This window comes from Melozone crissalis, unplaced genomic scaffold, assembly GCF_028551555.1.
Source record: "Melozone crissalis strain CALT ecotype California unplaced genomic scaffold, PUWL_Pcris_2 ptg000018l_1, whole genome shotgun sequence".
Classification (NCBI taxonomy): domain Eukaryota; kingdom Metazoa; phylum Chordata; class Aves; order Passeriformes; family Passerellidae; genus Melozone; species Melozone crissalis.
The window spans coordinates 3,534,948-3,556,137 of NW_026535796.1; the positions used below are offsets into that span (position 1 = coordinate 3,534,948).

Here is a 21,190-nt window from a genome sequence, read left to right on the forward strand (position 1 = left end):
TGCCTGCCCCCAGCCCTGCAGCATCCAGAAAGTTTGAATGCTGGAGATCTGCTGCACTTCTCCCCTTCAGCGTTATTTCCAGGAAGTAACAAACCCACCACAGTGCAAGGGGAAAAAAGGTGATTTAAGGAATGTTTTACTCACACGCTCCTCACTTTACCCCTCACAACCACCCCAGCATGGAACAGACATTCAGGAATTAGTGTTCAGTAGCTGCCATTGGAATTTTAAGGGATACCAACAAAGCCTTGACAGATATGTGGGGAATTTCACAACAGGTTTTCCTTCCCCATCTGTGTCAGCATCCAGCACAATTCCCTGCTGCTGTTTGGTCCCCAGGAGCTGCAAGAGGAATGTCAGTCCTTGGCTTCACCTCCTCGATGCCTCATTAGTCCAGGAGATAATTAATTCAAAGGGAATTCATCTGGTCAGTGACAGAAGATCATCACAGCAAAACATGATCCTTGCCACAGGATATTCCCACCCCTGTGGGCAGTTCTCTGCTCAAGAACTACTTCCCAAACTCAGTCATTCCATTTAAACCACAGCAGCACAGTTTGGAGGGACTGAAGTTTTCAGCCTTGTGTGAACGAAGACAAGACAGAAACATCACTGGGAGAAATCCTGAAGTTTAAAATCCTATTCCTCACTTCTTTGACTAATGCACCTCTTAAAATCCAGTCTGGATTGTGCAGAAAAGTTCCTTGGTCCCACTTGGAAATTGATCTCCCCAAGACCCATTAAACAGTTATTACAACTGATTCCATTCATTACTAAGGAAAAGACAATACAAATATATTGGAAAAAAATTTGGCTCAAGTTTTCCTCAGGAATTAACTGGGAGCTCACCAGCAAGGATTTCTGACAGGTAGAGAGTGTGATATAAAAGATATATGTGCATTTATATAATATATATATTATATATATAAATAAATATTTATATATATTTATACACACACATATAAAAATATATAATACATATTTATATCACAAAGTATCTATCTCACATATATCTGCCATATATATATATATATATAGACACACATATATATAATCACAAAAGTTTTTATATCACAAACTCTACCTATAAACATTCCCCCCTTTTTTCAGGAATGTAACATTTTTAGGGATCCTAAAATCAAACAAATACAAAGGAAAATAAATCACTATTTTATCCCATTAATGCCAAGATGTTTTCCTGGATGTGCTGCTGGGTGTTTTCCTGTAAGCTCTTGTTGCTTATCCATGAAGTGTACTTGGAATTGTCAGGATGATGAAATCCATTTGGAATTTTACTGTCTCTCCAGTGGGATGAGTTTTTCCACAATTATTCCTTACAAACTGAGCGCATCTCCTCAAGTTCCTTCTCACTTTCTGCATCCTGGAAATGCAAGAGGAAATTCATAAATGTACAGTCAATTAAAACAAATACAAAACACTATTTCCATTATTTTCCTCCAAACCAGCTTTTAAGCATATTGTGGAGTCCTGGAATGGTTTGGGTTGAAAAGGACCTCAAAGCCCATCCAGATCCTGGGCAGGGACACCTTCCACAGCCCAGGCTGCTCCAAGCCTTGGACACTTCCAGGGATGGGGCAGCCACAGCTTCCCTGGGCAACCTGTGCCAGCACCCTCACAGGGAAGGATTTCCTCCTAATACCTGATCCAAGCACAATCTCTTTCAGTTTGAGGCCATTCGCCCTTTTCCTGTCATTCCAGACCCTTGTAAATTGTCTCTCTCCCTCTTTCCTGTTGGAAGGCCACAATTAGAGCACCACAAACCTCTCAGCCCAATTCTCCCAGCCTTCCCTCATGGCAGAGGTGCTCCATCCCTCCCTGTGGCTGCAGTGGCCCAGCTGGGATGTCACAGGGTGGAGCAGAGGTGCACAATCCATTTTTACCTCTTTGGTGTACCCTGGCAGCTCCGCGGCGAGGTCCATCCACAGCACGGCCGCCGAGTCGTTCCCGAGGTCCCTGTAGCACTGGGAAGGGAATTCCCATGGGAGAGGGGTTAAATAGAGAAAACTGACAGCAAATGGAACTGGGCAACTGCTCAAAAGTGGCAAACTGCTAAACTGCCTCTTCACCCTTTGCACTGGCATCTCCTGCAGTATCCCTCAGCCACCAGGCCTCAGAAACACCACCAGATCTTGGAATACTAAATATATTTCACTCTTTCTTTTTGGGGAAGGAGATTGGGTTTTGTTTGGACATTTTAAGGTGCCCCTGTGGTTTTTACCCTTTTCAAAGCTCTACTTTGATTTTCAGCTGCTGTTTCCCCTTGTCCTCACACCATTTTCTCCACAAAACCTCTCTCCTGAGAGCACATCATTCCCCAGCCTGTTGAAAATGCAATAAATATTATCTACAGGAGTCTCAGGCCCCAAAATAGGCATGAAATATTCTCCATGTGACCAGCAGCTGAGGCACAGTGATCCCTCTGGGAACAGGAAGATTTTGTGTGCCCATAAAGTCTTGGGGGGTGTTCGGAGATCATGAAATTCACCCAGGAAAAGGAAGTGGGTGCTAAAAACCCCTCAGCAAGAGGGCTCAAGACTCCCATGCTGGACAGGGAAAGGGAAATCCTTTATCCTTTACTTCTCCCCATGATTCTCTGGCTTTATCATCACAGAAGTCATGGTGGGGAAGGATTAAACCTCCAGCCCACAGCTGCCAAGTCACCATTCCTATTTATAAAGAATTTCATCTGTTAAAAACCAAGGATGCTCTATTGGCTGACTCAAAGGCAAAACCCCTGAATTTTAAAGCCTCTGTAAAAGGTGATTTGGCCTAAAAAGATGTAAAGGATAAAAGGAAATATTATCATCCTATAAATTTTTGTTCCTGCATGGAGTATTTTCTACCTGGTCAGCACTTTACAGCCAAAGGTGATTTTTAATACAAATATTTCTTACTCTCTGAACAAACAAGAAGTGAGTGGTTACCTTGGCAATGTAAACTCTTCCTGATTTGGAAAACCCTGGGCTCAGCTCCTCGACCTACAGAAACAGAGGCAGGGTGTGACAGGGAAGAGCAGACATTAGGATATGCAAGGACACAATTAATTCTTACATCAGGCTCATTGCAGCTTTTAAAGGAAAAAAAAATAGATGGCAGAAAGGAGAATCCTAATAAAGCACTGTGCCCCTGAAACCTTCAAGCAGTTGTCTGGAAAAGTCTGAAATGGAAAAGTCAGCCAGGCTTTAAGTAAAATATTCTGAGGGAGGAGCTGCCAGCTCCCAGACCCTGGAAGCACAGCCCAGATGTATCCAGTACTGAGCAAGGAATTGCTGTGCAGCCTTAGGAAGGAAAACCAACCCCCCTAAACCAATTCCCAACACTTTGGGCTGCAATTCTGACATATTCAACATCCCATTCTTTTGTCTGGCTGTTCTGGAATGGATACTTCTCACCAGCTTTCCTTCACCCACATCCCACGCTTGGGGAAGGATCAGGAGGGATCCAAGCAGCCCAGTGCCATCCCTGTGAGCTGTGCAGTCAGTGCTGCTGTTCCTGTGAGCTGTGCAGTCAGTGCTGCTGTTCCTGTGAGCTCTGCAGGGCAGTGCTGCTGTTCCTGTGAGCTCTGCAGGGCAGTGCTGCTGTTCCTGTGAGCTGTGCAGTCAGTGCTGCTGTTCCTGTGAGCTGTGCAGTCAGTGCTGCTGTTCCTGTGAGCTCTGCAGGGCAGTGCTGCTGTTCCTGTGAGCTGTGCAGTCAGTGCTGCTGTTCCTGTGAGCTGTGCAGTCAGTGCTGCTGTTCCTGTGAGCTGTGCAGGGCAGTGCTGCTGTTCCTGTGAGCTCTGCAGGGCAGTGCTGCTGTTCCTGTGAGCTGTGCAGTCAGTGCTGCCCCTCCCTGGCCCATTGCCACCTTTCCTTACCCTCAGGAAGTTCTGCAGCGCGTCCTGCACCGTGGCTGTCAGGGGAGCCTCAAACAGCGCCGACACCGTCCTCTTCTCCAGCCAGCCCAGGTGGGCAACCTGCACACACAAAGGACAACCTGGTCCGTCCACCCAACACCAGCACAGGAACAAGGGCCTGCCCAGTCCCTGGGAGCTGCTCCTGCAGCAGGGAGGAAGCCAAACCCCTCGGCAGTGTGGGAATATTCCCGTGCAGTATCCAAGTCAGGCACAGAATTTAACCCGATTTGCTTTCCCTTGTCCCAGGTCAGTTTTTGCAGTTCCACACATCTGGGACGTGGATGGCCCCAAATTCCAGCCTGCCACACTGCAGCCACACCAGTCCCCACCTATGCTCTCCCTTCTCCCAGCCTAAACCTTCCACAGGAACCTGCTCCCCTCCACCCTGTGATTCCCTGGGAGAGGCAGGCTGAAGCCTTCCCACCAGATATTCATGGGATCATTTAGGTTGGAAAAACCCTCCCAGCCCATGGAGGCCAACCTGTGACAATCCCCACCTTGTCACCCAGCCCAGAGCACTGAGTGCCACCTCCAGGCATTCCCTGAACACCTGCAGGGACGGGGACTCCACCAGCTCCCTCCGACAATACCCTGTTTAATCCTGCATAATTCCAACAATGTAGACTAAATGAAGCACTACCATACTTCTCCACCTGTGGTTTTATTCCACAGCTTCAGCAGCTCCAGGCTGAGCAAGAAGGAAGGATCTGTTTCCAGGAAAAGAGGCAGGAGCTCCCAGCAGTTCAGCTCAGGGCTGCTCTGTAATTCCCACTGTCAATTACCCCAGCTACAAACCCTGCACTGTGGCTCCATTCCCAACAAAGTGCTTTCCAATGGCACAAATGGAACAGCAACAGTCACTGCAGACTTTTATTCCCTTTTTTAGGCTCTAAATCTGATTGAGAGCTTGGCATTTGACTCCAAGCTTTTCCCTGTCAGGAACATAAAGCAGCTGGCACATGCTGCCAGTGCCTCCAATTCTGTGTGTGGCAGGGGCAGGGGGACACATGGAACACCTCACACACCAACACTGGGAGCAGAAGCTCCTCAGATGGCCTTGACCACATCCCTGTGTGCTCAGAGGATGGAAGGAAGGTTGTTCTTACTGAGCAAAGCACTGGGAACAGGAAAGGAGTTTGCAGCTCGGGCTTTTCCTAACCCACCCTTTGCCATTTCCCCTCCCATGCCACCAGCAGTGACTAAAAACCCAAGTTGGAGCTCTGAACCCTTCAGAGGCTGCCCAGGGGGTGAGAATAAATTCTCTTACGTGGTAACACCACCTTCCCAGCAGATAGTAGAGCTGTGGGTCCTGTGGCTTCAGGGCAATGGCTTTGTCAATGTGTTCCTGTGGGAAAACAGCACCAGCACGTGTCACACTTTTGTCAAAAGCAAGTGAAATACCCACCAGAGCAAGTGGAGAAAGAGGAAGGGAAGGAATCCATAATTTAAGTGTCACAAACAGTAAAATTAGACTGGATTCAGTGAGCAAGGAAAAGCAGCATTTCTCCAGCCTCAGGGACAGGAATTTCTGCACACACACACACAAAGAAGCTGCCCTGCATTTTATTCCTGCTCCAGAGCTTTGCCATAACCTCACTGATCAAGCCAAAGGCTGATGGGGAAACAATAACCTGTGGCCTGTTCCATGTCCATCCTTTTCCCCTGGAATATCTACAAGGCATCATACATCATTCCTAGTAATAATACTAGGAATTAAAAAAAAGGGGATCTGAGGCAAATGAAATCCTCTTTGAGCAGCAACTGCTCCCTGGGAGGGTGCAGGTTGCTCACAGGCACACACTGCAGACAATAATACAATAATTCACATGTTTCAAGCTCTAAGTCTCATCCTTTACCTAAATTCATTTGCAAGATTTTTACTTTCTTTTTTTGTAATTATAGTGTGTAAAACTGCAGAGTCACTCCCAAAAGGCATAGCTGGAATCAGCCTCCTCATCCCTGGCACCCCTGAAATCTACTGCTTCCCTCAGAAGAACTGGAGCCAATTTTCCCAATTTCCTGCTGCAGAAATGAGTGTTGCTTGATACTCACACAGAGCCCAGCACCTCCTGGCCACTCACCTTGAAAACATATCCAGCCTGGATGCGCTTGGAAATGCTCTCCTGCTCCGACACCTGCCCACAGAGGATGGCAAACCTGCATGGGGAGACACCTGCATGAGCCAGCTGGGGCTGAATCCACCCTCAATCCACATTTCCCTGCTGTCCATGGCTGCACAAGGAAGGTCTACAAGTGCTCAAAGCCAGGCTGGACAGAGCTTGGAGCAGCCTGGGATAGTGGAAGGTGTCCCTGCCCATGGCAGGGGTGGAATGGGATGAGCTTTAAGGTTCCTTTCAGCCCAAACCATCCCAGGATTTTGTGAACTGCATTGAAGCTTCACACCTTAGTGGGGAAAACAAGGAATACAGCACATCCCTCACAGGGAAGAGACAAAAGCAGCAAAAATGTAGCAGCTAGGAAGGAAGGAGGTGCAAGGATGAGGCAGCCAGAGGGGTTGGGTGTGACACAAACTCACTGCTCTATGGCTGAAAACCAGGAGCAGCACACTTCCACACCTGGAATTGTTTCTCTGAGCAGGGAAAGCTGTGCCAGGACCCAGAGCAGGGCAGAGTGAAGTTACTGCAGCAAGAGGCAGACTAAGAGCAGCTCTAATGAATGAACTACAGGACACAGCAACCTCCTTACACACAGCCCAGCTGCAGCACACAGGGCTCTACTTCCAGGGAAACACTTGGAAAACCTACCCTCATCCTGCAGCTGGGAAACAGAATGACACATGCTCAGTGTTGAAAGTGCAAAGCCATTTAGTTTTGTCCAGTGAGAGACCCTGAGTTGCGAGCCTGAGAAGCAAGGCCCCGGCAAAAGCAGTTATTTCATGAGCTGTGAAATTCAAAATTCATTCCCTGTGGATTTGCACCCTCCCACCTCACCTCCCTGCACCACAGCGGTTCAAAACCTCCCTCCCTGCAGCACTTCCCAAGAAACAACAACAGCTCAGAGAGCTCTCAAGTGGGACAGAACCTGCAGATGGAAGTTTTGCCTCTCCTGCCCTGCCTGGGCTCTGGGAGTGAAGAACATTTCCATCCCTTCTCTGAGGTTGGTTCAAAAAATACCAAGTGGAACAGAGAGACAAAGCAATAACATGGCTCATTCCTGCAAAAAATAAAGCTGAAAAGCAGAAAGATGCAAATAAAAATCCCCTTTCCTACACCCACACCCCAGTGCTGCCACAGATAGCGACATCCCAAAGGATCCTTTGGGATGATTAACCACAGCAGATGTGCAGGAATCTGCCAGGAGACCTTTAAATCTCCAATTATACTTTCCTCAGAGTCACAAAATCCCACAAATCCCCTCACACATCACTGCTCCATCTCCAGTGTGTAACTTACAGCACAGTCACGATGCCTGAACAATTTAACATTTTGCCTTAAATCTCTTCCTTTAATTTGTTAACTTTCTTGTGGAAAAGCTCTAGATCAGCTCTCAAATTCTTATTTTTCATGGTAATGGAAAGGATTACCAGATCAGTGGGTTATGGGACAAAAATCTTTTCCTGCTGCTGGGGCTCCACAGCCCCACTCTGTTGTGTGCAGATCATGGAATAAGTGTTTTTAGGATCTTCTCCAATTTGTTTCCCAGCCTGGACTAAACATCCCTAACCACAACATGACAGGGGTTGAGAAACACAAGCCAATAAAAAGCTTATTTTCTAAGATCAGGAGATAAAATATTCCTAGACAATAAATCACACAGTTGTCTCAAGTCAAATATAAATTCCAGGGTTTTTTTTTAAAAGCCTGGTGAAATGTTGATGAAAAAGCCATAAAAGCAGCAGTAAATTAAATTTCAGTGCCATGAAATAAACTAAAATATATATATATGGGAAGAGACATCTGATCTGATTTTCACTGTATTCCCAGGAAAGATGATTGTTCCCAACCCAGCTTTGCTGATCCCAGGTTCAGGGCCATTGGGGGATTTTCACACCCACAACTCTGCACTTGTGGGATTTTAGGCTCTGCTTTCTGCTGTTCCCTCCCCTGCTTGCTCAGCTTGGCAGGATGGAGTCATTGATTCCAGCTCATTCCATGGGATGCCTCGGGCTGAGCATCACCAGAGCACTGTGGAGGTGCAAGGGGGCTGAGCAGCAGCACCAGGAGAGAATAAAAATAATGATGATGATGGGAATTTTCATCCCCTGTAACCACTGGGTGCCCCATGCATTACTGCTCAGATCCATCCAGAGCTTTCCTTAGGATTTGCCTTGATTAATTAGTAGCCAGACTCCTCATTAAGCTGCTGATACACAGGAATCTCAGCTCAGGATTTCCCCATTTATTAGAAAATAAACTCTGTGGAAGGAGGAACCCCCAGCTGAGAGATCCTGATCTTCCAGCTTAAATCCCCAGGATTTAAGGACTTTTTGGGTTCTGCACTCTGACTTCCCTGGAAGCTGGAGTCTGCCATGGAATACAGAGCAGCACCTCCCCTCCACAGTCAGCCAGCCCAAACACAGCTCTTAGCTCTTTTAACCACCTCCAAGACAGTTTTCCCAATATTTTGTGAGCATTCCCACTTTTTACCTTCCTGTGCACTGGGTAGATGTATTTGAGTCCCTGCACTTGAGTAAGGGGACAGGGAATCAGCAGGCAGACATTTAGACTGCAACAACCAAAAATTAAAATAAGAATTTATGTGGGAATTAGTGCTCTGGGAGAGACAGCAGAGTTCCCAGTGACTCCACCTGAAATTAATGACCAGCTGATCCTGAAGAGGTTGGGAAAAAAAGCTTTGGCTCTTCCAAGGGGAGACAAGATGGAAGGAAAAACTGAGAGAGGCTCATGTTCCCTCTCCTTACAGCCCACAAACACCCATATGGGAGAGCTCCTGGATTCTGGATGTTCACATTGCTGAATTCACCTTCCAGGACAGACAAGTCAGGGGGCTGCATTCAGACAGCTCTAATTCCATGGTACTTTCCCTCCACCACATTCTGAACAATCTCCTAACACCTATTCCTACAGTTGCTCCTGCTCCATATCACACTGACAGCAAATTCCCTTTTTCATCTGCCTGCAGAACAGAAAATGCTCAGCTCATAAACCCAGAATCTGGCTCAGAAGTGGCCAGATCTGGGCAGTGAGGCAGCAGGAGTGAAATCCTGAAGCAGTGCCAGGTGTTAAATGAAAGCATCCCCCAGGCATATCCGGAATGCTGGGACTTTTCAAAAATCCAGGATCTGCCCACGGACAGCCAGATGTACCCACAGAACTGAGAAGGGCTGGTGATCAGGATGTTCCACCACACTGCCAGACTCTCCAGAAGAAAGGGCACATTCTGGAGACTCATCCAAGCCAATCCCACTTCTCCATAACACACAGGATAACCCCAAGAGGGCTGGAGCTTATGATTCCTCCCACAGCGAGGGCTTTCAGCAGGCAGTGATTCATTTCCAGGGCAAGATGTCCTTGGAATAACAAACTACAGCTCCTGACACAGCACCTGCACCATTTTCCTCAGATTTCTCTGAAATCCCTCTGGTTGCATTTCCAGTATTCCCTTTAGCGAGGAATGGAAGCCAAGGCAAATCCACAGCTCGCTCTCCTCTCCTGATCCCTAAAGCTGCTGCCCCGTGCTTGCAGTTGTGCTGCAAACACCCACAGGGAATGGGCTGGGAAATCTAAAAGGTCACAGTTGTTTCTCAATTCATTTCTGAAAGGTCTGTGCAGCCACTGATGCTCCATCCATCCATCCATCCATCCATCCATCCATCCATCCATCCATCCATCCATCCCTCCCTCCCTCCCTCCCTAAAAGCAAGAATAGACTTGGGAACCTGCTCTGTCCTACTCAAGAGCTGAAATCAACTCCTGGAGAAATCACTTTAAATGGATAAAAGCTCCACCTGCTCAGGGATGTTTGACAACCAAAGCAGAGAAGGGCTCTGGTGTCCAAATCCAAGGTAAGTCAGGAGCAGAGAGGCTCTAAGATCATTCCCTGTGAATCCCACACACAGATCTACTCCTAAGGCACTAAATGCATTTAATGCCCAACCCATTTCCCAAGGGAACATCCCAAGGGCAGCATGGGCTGGATCAGCCCCCCTGGACAAGGCTGGCTTGTCTGTGCAGCCCTGACCAAACTCCTGCTCCATTGTGCCCGGAGATGGCTCCCTTGGCACCGGCCAGCTGCCAACAGCACCAGCCACAAGCAGAGCTTTGTCCCACACTCCATGGCCAGGGCAGAGCCATGAAAGCCTCTCCTTTGTGCTTGGGCAGGTCCCAAAGGCAGGCCAGACATAGCCCCACACACTTACTGCTCTCCCTGGCACTCCTGAGAAAACACTTTTCCTCCTGCTCTCAAATCCTTCCAACCCCAAAGGAGCTGTAGCCAGCAGTACAGAATCCTGTAGAATCCCAGCAGAAATCCTTCCCTCCAGAAATCCTTCCCTTCAGAAATCCTTCCCTTCCCCAGTTATTTTCTTTCTTTGTTTCTTTAAAATGTCAATGATGACTGAACAACAACGAGGCACTGAGAGGAGAAATGTTTCCTTGCAATAGCAACTGTAAGCAAAGTACCTCTTGTCTTCCTCAGCTCCTCAAGAAACTGGGAATTGTGTGGGCAGCAGGAGGAAATAACAAGCACAAAACACAATGAATCAGTACCAAAAGCCAGCACAATTTCATCTGAACGAATCCACAAACTTCCAAGAGGCAAGTGATAAAGAAGAAAATCAACATGAAATGATAAACACAGAGAAAGAACTCAGCCCAGGAATTCCTGCACCATCAGGCTTCACACAGCCTGTGTGGAGAGGCAGCAAAATAACTGGGAATATTTCCATTAAAGTGGCCATTTGGGATGCAGTGGGAAAGAGAAAGATGCTGTGTGTAGAAGAAAGAATGCAAAGGACCATCACCCCAGCACAAAGCCATGCCACTCTCCCAGCTTGAGTCCTGCACTGAATCCCTCCAGTCTTGTCTGAAAAACTACAAGGAAGAGAGATGAGAATATTGGAAAGACAACATGGGTGGTGAGAGATAATAAATTATTCCCCTGTGACAGAAGATAATAAAGGATTCTTCAGCAAGGAAATTAGTCACTAGAGAGAAACATGACAGGACAAAACTGTAATTTAAATAAATGTGAACAATGTTCTCTGATCGCTTCCCCCAAGAGCTGGGGCATCAAATCCACCCCAAAACAGCTTTAAAACCTCTGCTGCGTTTTCTCCCCAGGGTAAATTCAATTAGCATAAAGAAAGACTGCAATTAAGCCAGCTTGTGACCACTTCAGAGCTGGGAAGGGAATAATTTCCTGTTCTATTCGTGGCAGAAAATAGTAATTTGTGTGCTGATGAAGGGAGTTACATATTCACTCCCAAGAAATCCCACACCTCCCACATGCTGCTCTGCTGTTTCCTTCCTCCAGCTGCCCTGGAGAATTGGAAGCAAGATGTAGCTGTGCAGGAAGGAGCCTTATCCCTGTTTGGGAAAGGAGTCTGAGGGACCAGGAATTGTCCCAGACTTGGAATTCCAAGGCAGAACTGTCAATATTTGGACACTGGAGTAGAACCTGGCTTTGTAAAGTACAAATTTCAAGATTCACCCCGGCAACTAAACCCCATACATTCAAAGATGTTAAGGCAGCAGATAAGAGCCCAGCACCATGACCTGCTGGAGAATTTCCTGCTCCCAAATTCCTCCTTCCAATCAAAGCTTTAATTGAGAGCAGTAATTCATTACCAACAGATGAAATACAGCTTAAGATGATAAAGGCACTTATTCAGATGCCAGTAGTTCAAAACAACCCTTCAAGCAAATTTACTCATAGCAAGAGCACAGATCTTGTTTGGCAAAGACACTCAGCAACCTCTTTTACCAATAATCTTCATTAAAGAAGAAAAAAATCCCTTTTATTCTAATTTAAGTGCTGTCAATCCTTCAGTGCAACTGCTGACAAACATCATTCACAGAGGAATTCACCAGAAAAGAAACAGAAACAGTTCCCTTATCTCCAAATACCTGTGCCACTCCTCAAACTCCCTTTTGGAGTAATTTTTATAAAGGACATGTAAAAATCCCCCACAAGGGCTGGAAGCACAGCCTGCTCACCCAGGCTGCTGAAGGCAGCAAGGTCCTTCCCCCTCTCCTGTGCAGAAATGTTGTTCACAACTGCTTGGCTGAACTGCAGATCATCTCTTCTCTTAGCATGGCACAAATACATTAAATATCTCTGTTTAAATAAAAAAGAGCCACGTGCTGCTGTGTCCCTTCATGTCCAAGCCAAGGGCCATGCAGGGAGATCAGAGCAGAGCCAGCAGTGCCAGAAAACACTTCCAGGAGACTCTAAAAGCCTGTCTGCTGAGAGTGATGGATCTCCTTCCTCCAGAATTAAGTGGAAAATAGGGAATTTGGCAGAGCACCAAGCCCACACTCCCAGGCCTGGCTGATGGAGTCAAACACATCCCCTCCTGCCTCAAAAGCAGCTCCACTTGGGAGCTTTTCCTCCAGAGCTCTTCAGAGAGGAACTCATAATTAAGTTGCTGTAAGATACCCCATATTTATTCCTACCATCACAACCAAACCTACTGTCTGTCAAGTCATTCCTTACACCAAGCAAGCAAAGCTGTTAAAAATGGCTTTTTATGGAAAAACACCACCAGTGTGGCACAGTGCAAGTAACAGCAAAGAAGTTTATGGGGAGGGTTGTATTTCTTTTTTTTTTTAACTGCAGCTCAGCTCACAAAAACCTCCAGGTCCTTTTCCTATGCTTCTTAAAAGCAAGAAGTAAAAAGTGACTTACCACTGGTGGCACTCAGCGCTTTCATCCCAATTCGGCAAGGTAAGTTCCAGCTCTTCCTTCCCTGGAACAAAAAAAGGAGTCAGAGGTAAGAAATTCAGCTGCTTTCTCTCCCAGTTTCTTTCTCTGAGCCTGTCAGAGTAACAGAACAGCATAAGTCATATACTTGTCAATTTGATAATGCATTTGGCTTGGAAACATCCCATACAAAATTTTATCCCCTGGCAGGTTCAAAAAGCTGAAAATTAAGCACCTATTGATAGCTCAAAGGACAATATAAAACTTAAAATTCCATGTTTAAAAGGCTCCACTGATTCCCAGAAAAGAGTAATTATATTAGCTACAGTATTAAGTAACTCTGTTCAGTTATGTGCATAATAAATAAGATAAAAATTATTTACATTAGTATCTTTTATTGCACATCTTAACTGTAATAAAGATTATTTTTTCTCCATTCTGACTCACCTAAAATCTTGCAGACACCTTTGAGGTGGTAAAGAACAGAGAGGGAATGAAATTAAAGAGAATTTAAAAATAGTGATTGTTTTCATATCTGCACGCGCTGGCAACAAGAAAATCCAGTGTGCTACAGCAAAGCTTGTTTATTTTATATCCATGGTTTATTTTAGTATCACAGAAAAAAGGATGACAGGCTTCAGAAACAATTTTCCCAGCTCTAAACAGGTCTCAGCCTATTTAAACTCTTTCAGAAACTCAATTTTTAAACACAAAATTAAAGCGCTGCTTCCCACCAGATCCTAGGGAAACCCAATAAAACCACAGCCCTGCTGGCAGCTGGAGGGGCTGTGCAGCTGAGTGCCTGCCCTCCTCTGGGGCAGCAGGAACTCCTTACCCCCTGTGGCATAGGACCTCCTCTCGTCCTTGTCCTCTGTCAGCTCCCACATGTCGCAGTGCGCCCGCGCCAGGCGCCACAGGAACTCGCGCTGCCCCGCGTACTGCAGGGAACACAAACACCCCACAGCAGTCAGCACCAGGGCTGAGCAGGGCACTCACAGCTCAGGGCATGCAGGCATCCTTCTAAGCCTTAAAACACCCCAGTTCCAAAGGAAGCGAAGTGGAACCTCAGGGAGGTGAGTACAGAACTCAGCGCTGCAGAGTGCTGGGAACGGCAGGGGCACCTTTGGTGCTGTGCACAGCTCTGGGCTTGTCACGTCAGAAAGGCAGTGAAGGAGGGGATGGGACATGTCCAGGGAAGGGAACAGAGCTGGGGGGACTCAGCCTGCAGAAAAGGAGGCTCAGGAGGGGCCTTTTCCCTCTCCACAACTCCCTGACAGGAAGGGGCAGTCAGGGGGAACTGGGCTCTGCTCCCAAGGAACAAAGGATAGGACAAGAGGAAATGGCCTCAAGCTGTGACAGAGCAGATTTAAAGTTGGACACCAGGAGGAATTTCTTCCTGGAAAGGGTGGTCAGGCAATGGAAGGGGCTGCCCAGGGAATGTGGTAGTTCCCATCTCTGGAAGTTTCTATGGAATGACTGGACATGGCACTCAGTGTTCTGGGCTGGGTGACAAGGTGGGCATCATTTCCAGGTTGCACTCTGAGTGAAGAAACCCCTCCTGCCATCCAAGCTGACCCTCCCCCGGTGCTGGAAAATACAACAAGGCACCTATACCGCCATCTTGTTGTTGAGGAGCAGCTGGAAGCCCTCTCTCCTGTCCTTCTCATCCCCGCTGTGCAGGCGGTCAGCCTGCTCCAGGAGCTGCCCCAGCCCCTCCTCCAGCGACATCTCTGGGGACACAGGGCTCTGATCCTCCAGGGGCAGCTCCACCGAGTCCCCGATGGTGTCACAGCTGTCACTCCCAGGGGGCAGCTCCAGCGAGTCCCTGTGCAGCCTCTTCACGATGTCACGGCTTTCAAGCTCAGGGGGCAGCTCCAGCGAGTCCTTGTGCAGGCTCTTCACGATGTCACAGCTGTCATCCTCGGGGGGCAGCTCCAGGGAGTCCCTGCGCATGGTCCTGACGGTGTCACAGCTCACCTCGTCCTCGCTCTCCCGCTCCGACTCCCGGTCGTAGTCGGACTCGGCGTTGGCCGTGGTGTAACTTTGGGGGAAGAAAACATCACCAAAGCGGTTTGAGGAGAGGAGAGGAAGAGTATCTTGGCTTATCCCAGAGAAAACTGCACAACCCAAGTGTCTCACACAACCTCATTTCTCGTGTCGCCCTCAGAAAGCTGAAGGATGTCCCAAGTCAGTTCTGAGCAACCTGGTCTATGGAAGGTGTCCCTGCCCAGGGCAGGGGTGGCACTAGATGAGCTTCAAGGTCCCTTCCCACCCAAACCATTCCAGGATTCTAACTATCCCCACCTCCCCTGCACAGCCTGTCAGCTCCTCCTAACCTCAGTGATCCTGTAAAGCTCAGATCAGAGCTCCTGAAAATGGAGAAAATTAAGCTCCCCCAGCATTACAGTCGGGAATTTAAAATTTGAAATTTAAACCAGGGTCACACAGTGGTACCACAGCAGGAGGGAGTCTACTTACAGAGCTGATTCCATTTCAAACAAGACTATCTGTCTTGTTTGAAAGCACAAATCAGCCAGTCATTTCTAAATGTGCATTTGAACACAGGGGCTTTGTTGATTTAAGTCAGTAACTGCCCAAGAGAACTTGAGCAGTTCTGCAGGATCTGAGTTCCCTGCACTCTGGGGGCACTGGGTACCTCCAGCTGTGCTTCCCTCTGTCCTGGCTGATTGCTCCTCCCAGGGACAGCCCTGTGGCCCTGCCTTTGTCTGGGGACACAGATAAGTGACCACAGCCCCTATCTGAAGGAGGCAGTGACAGGGCTTTGCCCACACACAGATAACAAGGCGTGTTTGGCTATCAAAGCTTCCTGAGAACCTAATTCTCAGCAATTCCCCTCTCTGCTCCCTCAAACCCTCACCCAGACTTTCAAAACCCCACCATGTTGTCCTGAAACATTCTAAGGCAAGAAATAAAGCATCAGCCTCACACTGCAAAGGCAGCAAAGCAAGGATGCCATGCTGGAGATGACACTGAATTAATGGATAACCAACACAAGGGTAGGTGACTGGCACAGCTCTGCCTCAGATTAAAACCCTCATTTATTTACATTTCTTAATATCAATGCCATTATTAGTTCTCTAGACCACCTCATTTTCATTAATTAAACACAAACTCCTTGAATTTCCTGATTTCCCCATCCTAACCCCCAACATTTTACTGGCAGCTGCCAAGATTTCAGCCCTTCAGCTCAAAAACCAACCGTGTTTTCTGCCAGACAGCCCCTATGAGACTCTGCCAGTTCAAAAAGACAAGGAAACCCAAAGTTTTCAGGGAGATTAAGGGATTTTGGTGTTATCAGCCTATTTTCCTGAGTTTACAATGATGGAAAGCTCTGGAATGCTTTAATGTGGCAATCCTGAAGGAAAACAGCCCATGGGAAAAGGAGGTGAAGAAGCCCAAAACCCAAAGCCACACAAGGAAATAAGGCAGCGCAACCTCCCTGAAAACTCTTGGTAGATTTTTGGGAATTGTGTCTGAAACTGGAGAAGCTGCTCATGCCCAGGTGGTTCACAAAATAAAGCTGAAATTGGGGGTTGTCTGTTCTGAATTCCACTGAAAGGATTCAGCAAGGAACACCCAGCTGAAATCCATCTGCTGGCAACAGGCTCATTCCTCCTCCCACTGCCTGCTCCAAAGCTTCAGTAGGTTTTTTCCAAAATTTACATTTCCTAGCCTTGAAAATGCTACTTTTCAAGCACATTCACATCCCTAGCAGACAACACCGCACACTGCAAGCAGCTGGTCCTGGGTTGACTGATATTTTTACACCTCCCTGTGTAGGACCAAAGTGAGGCATTACCTAAGATTCCAGTTTTAAATCAGGTGAGAGCTGCTAAGCCACCAATCCCCACACAGGTCATTACAGCTAATTACAGATGATAATTAATAGATAAGGACTCCACCAACCACCTCTAGATTCCCAATAAATTAATGAGGTTTTGCAGTGAAATACACCCCTGTCCCCTCAGGAGGTGCCTTTTCTGTAACTCTAAATTCTTGGCCTCCATCACAACTTATAATTTTTTATGATTTGAGGACAGCCAGGGCTAGGATGTGTGTCCAAAACCCCCTTTTCCAGCAGGTTTACACAAACCATTGTTCCCCTGGTGACTCAGTGCATCTGCTGTTACCCAAACACCCAAGCCCTGCCTTCAGAACCAACTCCACAGTTCCAAAATCTGTTCTGCAGCCTTGTTACCTATTACACCACCATGAATCACTCCCTCCCTAATTTCCTTCCCATCCCAACACCCACTTGAGCTGAATGAAGCTCTGTAACCCCAATGATATCACCCTCACCAGCTCCAGTTATTAGAGACAAACATGAGCCTAGGGCAGAACCACATCCCTGTTCTTTGTCCTGGCAAGAAAAATCCCTGCTGAAATGCCAGCTGGCACCAGCCCCTGGATCATTTGGGTGCCCAAATTCCCCCACTGCTCTAAAAATGAAATGCTTCCACTGCTCTAAAATCCCTCTTTAAATGACATTTCATCCCAAATACTCTGGGAAAATGCATATAGCAGCACCAGCTGTTTCTGGACACACTTCCATACCCCAAAAGCTACAGAAGTGGTCAGATTCAGGCACAAAGGAGCAGCAACTCCTCAGAAAATCAGCAGTCACAGGTGCAGGAGAACTTGTTACCTGTCTTAGTATATAACCTGCAGCTATACTGACATTTTTAATGACGTTCTTACACCACACAGAATTTTCTGTCGTGTGCAGGGCCAAGAGTTGGACTTGGATGGTGCTCCTGGGTCCCCTCCACCTCAGGATTCATTGATCCAATGATTTGATCATTTTAATATAATATAATATAAATTGTCTGGAAATTTGATTTCCAAACTCTCTCACTCCATATCCAGGCTGGACTCATACTTCCCTTCCTTCTGCAAGGTTCCTTAATCAAATTGTTTCTTTAAAACCCCTCAAAACTTTATTTTCCTTTCTCTTAAAGGATCATTTCAGATCTCTCAGTCTGGCCCTGGCAGTAACACACTTACTGTAACAAAAGCAAACTGAAACAGGCTGTAGGAGAAGAAAATTCCCTTCTTTATGTTCTAAACTGCCCAGATGTGGCACCAAATCCCCTAAAACATCTGTCCCACTGCTCTCCTTACCCCCCTTCACTCTCTCCATCATCTGTGTTGGGATTCCTTGAGCTGGTGGTGAAATAAATGGAGCTGGAGCCTGTGGAGTCACTTCTCTCCCTGAAGGGGAACTTCCTCCGGCGACCCACACGCTGGGTTTCTTCCAGGTGGGCCCTGCAGGGAGAGAAAAAGGAAGAGAAATAAATATTTGGTAGTGAAATATCTGCTATTCCCCTTCTCCTCTCCAGCAGACTCCACCCAATTCCCTTTCCAGGTAAAGAATTCACGAGGTGGTTCACTCCTGTTTATACAAACTCAAATGGAGCTGATGGTGTGTTCTGTATAATATATATTAATATTATATTTATTTGTTTATTTTACAATATATATATTATATATTATACTATATATCATTATATAACTATATATGATATATTATACTATATATAACATATTATACCATATAATATAGTATAAATATATTATATATAGTATAATATATCATATATAGTTATATAATTATAACTATAATATACAATGTATCTAATATAATGTATACAATGTATCTAATATAATGCATTCTATAATATATATTATATAATATACAATTATATAACATATATAACACATCATATATAATTAAAATTATATATAATATAATAGAATGTATTTTGTGTTATGTATTAATGTATCATTGTACAATAATATATATTATATATCATATATATTATATATAAAATACATAAAATATTGCAATGTTTTATATATTTTATATATTATATGTTAGTTATTATATTTTATATGTCATAGTATATTATATATTATTATGTATTATAATATATAGTATAGTATCTATTACATATATATTATATAATGTATCTTGTATAATAGATATATAGTTATATAATATATATTATACATACAATGTATAATTATATGACACATACAATATAATATAATGTATCTAATACAATATATCAGCAGGTAAAGCAAATCCTCCTGCATGGACAACCCTTACAGAATCCATAGATGGGATGTCCATCCAGCCCCTGCATCAGGGAGTGAAAGAACAGATTCAGATTGGAAGAGGGGGAAATTTAGGTTGGATTTAGGGACTGGATCTTTCCCTGTGAGGGTGGTGCAGCACTGCAATGGATTTCCCAGGGAAGCTGTGGCTGTTCCATCCCTGGAAGTGATCCAGGCCATGCTGGACAGGCTTGGAGCAGCCTGGGCTAGAGGAAGGCGTCTCTGCCATGGGTGGGTGGGCTCTGAGGTCCCTCCCATCCCAGGCATTCCCAGCCCCAGGCATGCTGTGCCTGTTTCCCAGCACAGAGGGGCAGTACCTGACTTCATCCACGATCTCCACCGCCAGGTCCTGCAGGCTGTTCCGCAGCTCCTCCACCTCCTTCCTCAGCTCGGCCACGTTCCTCACCACGAAGTCCAGGCGCTCCAGCAGCTCGTCCTGCCTCAGCAGCAGGGGGCTGGGCACGGCTCCATCGGCTGCATCCCCCACCGGGAGCAGCGCCCCGGGCACGGGAACGGGCACGGGAACGGGCACGGCCTCGCCTGCAGCACAGCACGACCAGGGTCACATCCCAGGGAAAGGATTCCAGGGAAGGGAAATGTGCACAGCTCTGCTGGCAGGGGATACAGGGTTTGGTGTTGGGAGGGACACCAAGGGGATCAGCAGCTCTGCTGCTGGGAAAGGCTGGGAGAGCTGGGATTGTTCAGCATGGAAAAGAGAAGGCTCTGTGCTGACCCAACTGCCCCTTGAGGGAGGCTGAGGGAAAAATGGAAAAGGAGTGATAGGACAAAGGGGAATAAATCCAAACTAGAAAAGAGGAGATTTAGATGGTATATTGGAAGGAATCTTTCCCAGTGAGGGTGCTGAGGCCCTGGCACAGGTTGCCCAGAGCAGCTGTGGCTGCCCCATCCCTGGAGTGTCCAAGGCCAGGCTGGGTGGGGCTTGGAGCAGCCTGGGATAGTGGAAGGTGTCCCTGCCCAAGGCAGGAGGTAGGACTGGATGAACTTTAAGGTCCCTTCCCACCGACACCATTCCAGGATCCCATTTTTCTATGATCACTGTAAAAACACAGTTTCATTTTCTGTTCCTGAAATTTTGCACAGGTGTGGATGAAACCCAGCAAGTTCAGGGTTCCAAACCAGCACTTCTAACAGCCCAACACCCCAAACCTCACTTCCTCCTATGCCAGCCCCACTCCCCCCTATTCCAGCCCTGCTCCCCCATCCCATCCCATCCCATCCCAATTCTCCCCTACTCCAGCCCCATGCTTCCTCTTCCAACCCCATTTCCCGCAGTACAACCCCACTCCCCCATTTCAACCCCATTCTTCCAACTCCAATTGGGTTTTCCACTCTTCCTATTCCATTTCCTCCATTCCACCTCCAGACCTCCCTATCCCATGTGCCCCATTGCAGCCCCATTCCCACCCCAGCTCTAACCCCATTCCTGTCTATTCCAACCCTATCCCATGTGCCCCATTCCTCTCTATTCCAACCCCATTCCATTTCCTCCACTCCACCTCCAGACCTCCCTATCCCATGTGTCCCATTCCCTCCATTCCCACCCCAGCTCTAGTCCCATTCCTCTCTATTCCAACCCCATTCCATTTCCTCCATTCCAGCTCCGTGCCCTCCTAGCCCATGTGCCCCATTCCTCTCTCCTCCAACCCCATTCCATTTCCGTGCCCCCCTATCCCATGTACCCCATTCCAGCCCCACTCCTCCCTATTCCAACCCCATTCCCCCGCATCCCGACCCGGCTCCCCCGCCGCTCCATCCCGCTCGTACCGGGGCGCGGCTGCCCCGCCGCCTCCTTGGAGCGGCGGCGCATGACCCAGAGCACGCCGAGGCAGAAGCCGGCGCCCGCCGCCAGCCCCAGCGCCATCCCCAGCCGGGACCCGGCCCGGGCCGGCTCCACCACCGGCACCGCCATGGCCGCTCCGGCCGCGCGGCACCGCCCGCGGCGCGCCGCGATGGCGTCACTGAGATGCGACGGCGGGGAGGGAAAGGGCTGGAGTATGGGCGCGTGACGTCATCGGCGAGGCCACGCCCAGGGCGGCGCGCGCGTGTGGGAACAGGCGGACATGGCGGGGGCACGAACCGGGCCCCGGAGCGGGGCCGCCCTCAGCGGGGTCACCGCCCTCACATAGGCCCCCAGTCCGCGGAGTGTCCCGGGAAAAACCCCTCAAGGCCGCCGGCTGCCACCTGCTGCCACCGCGGCAGCTGTCCCGCCGTGGTGACAGCACCTCGGCCCGGCGGTGCAGGGGACAGGGCGGGTGTCCCCACACAGCCCCACGC

At 47.7% G+C, this 21,190-nt stretch overlaps 1 protein-coding gene across 1 annotated transcript; it reads right to left on the reverse strand.

Annotated features, from left to right (window-relative positions):
• Positions 1-30: 30 nt before the first annotated feature.
• RMDN3 (regulator of microtubule dynamics 3) lies at positions 31-20,825 on the reverse strand. Its single transcript, XM_054275127.1, has 12 exons — positions 20,681-20,825; positions 19,213-19,435; positions 17,900-18,043; positions 14,372-14,798; positions 13,593-13,695; positions 12,743-12,803; positions 5,995-6,070; positions 5,181-5,258; positions 3,875-3,973; positions 2,946-2,999; positions 1,902-1,982; positions 31-1,381 (listed from the first exon to the last, which is right to left on the reverse strand). The coding sequence occupies exons 1-12, from the start codon at positions 20,823-20,825 to the stop codon at positions 1,328-1,330; spliced, it is 1,545 nt and encodes a 514-aa protein (XP_054131102.1). The 3' UTR covers positions 31-1,327.
• Positions 20,826-21,190: the final 365 nt, after the last annotated feature.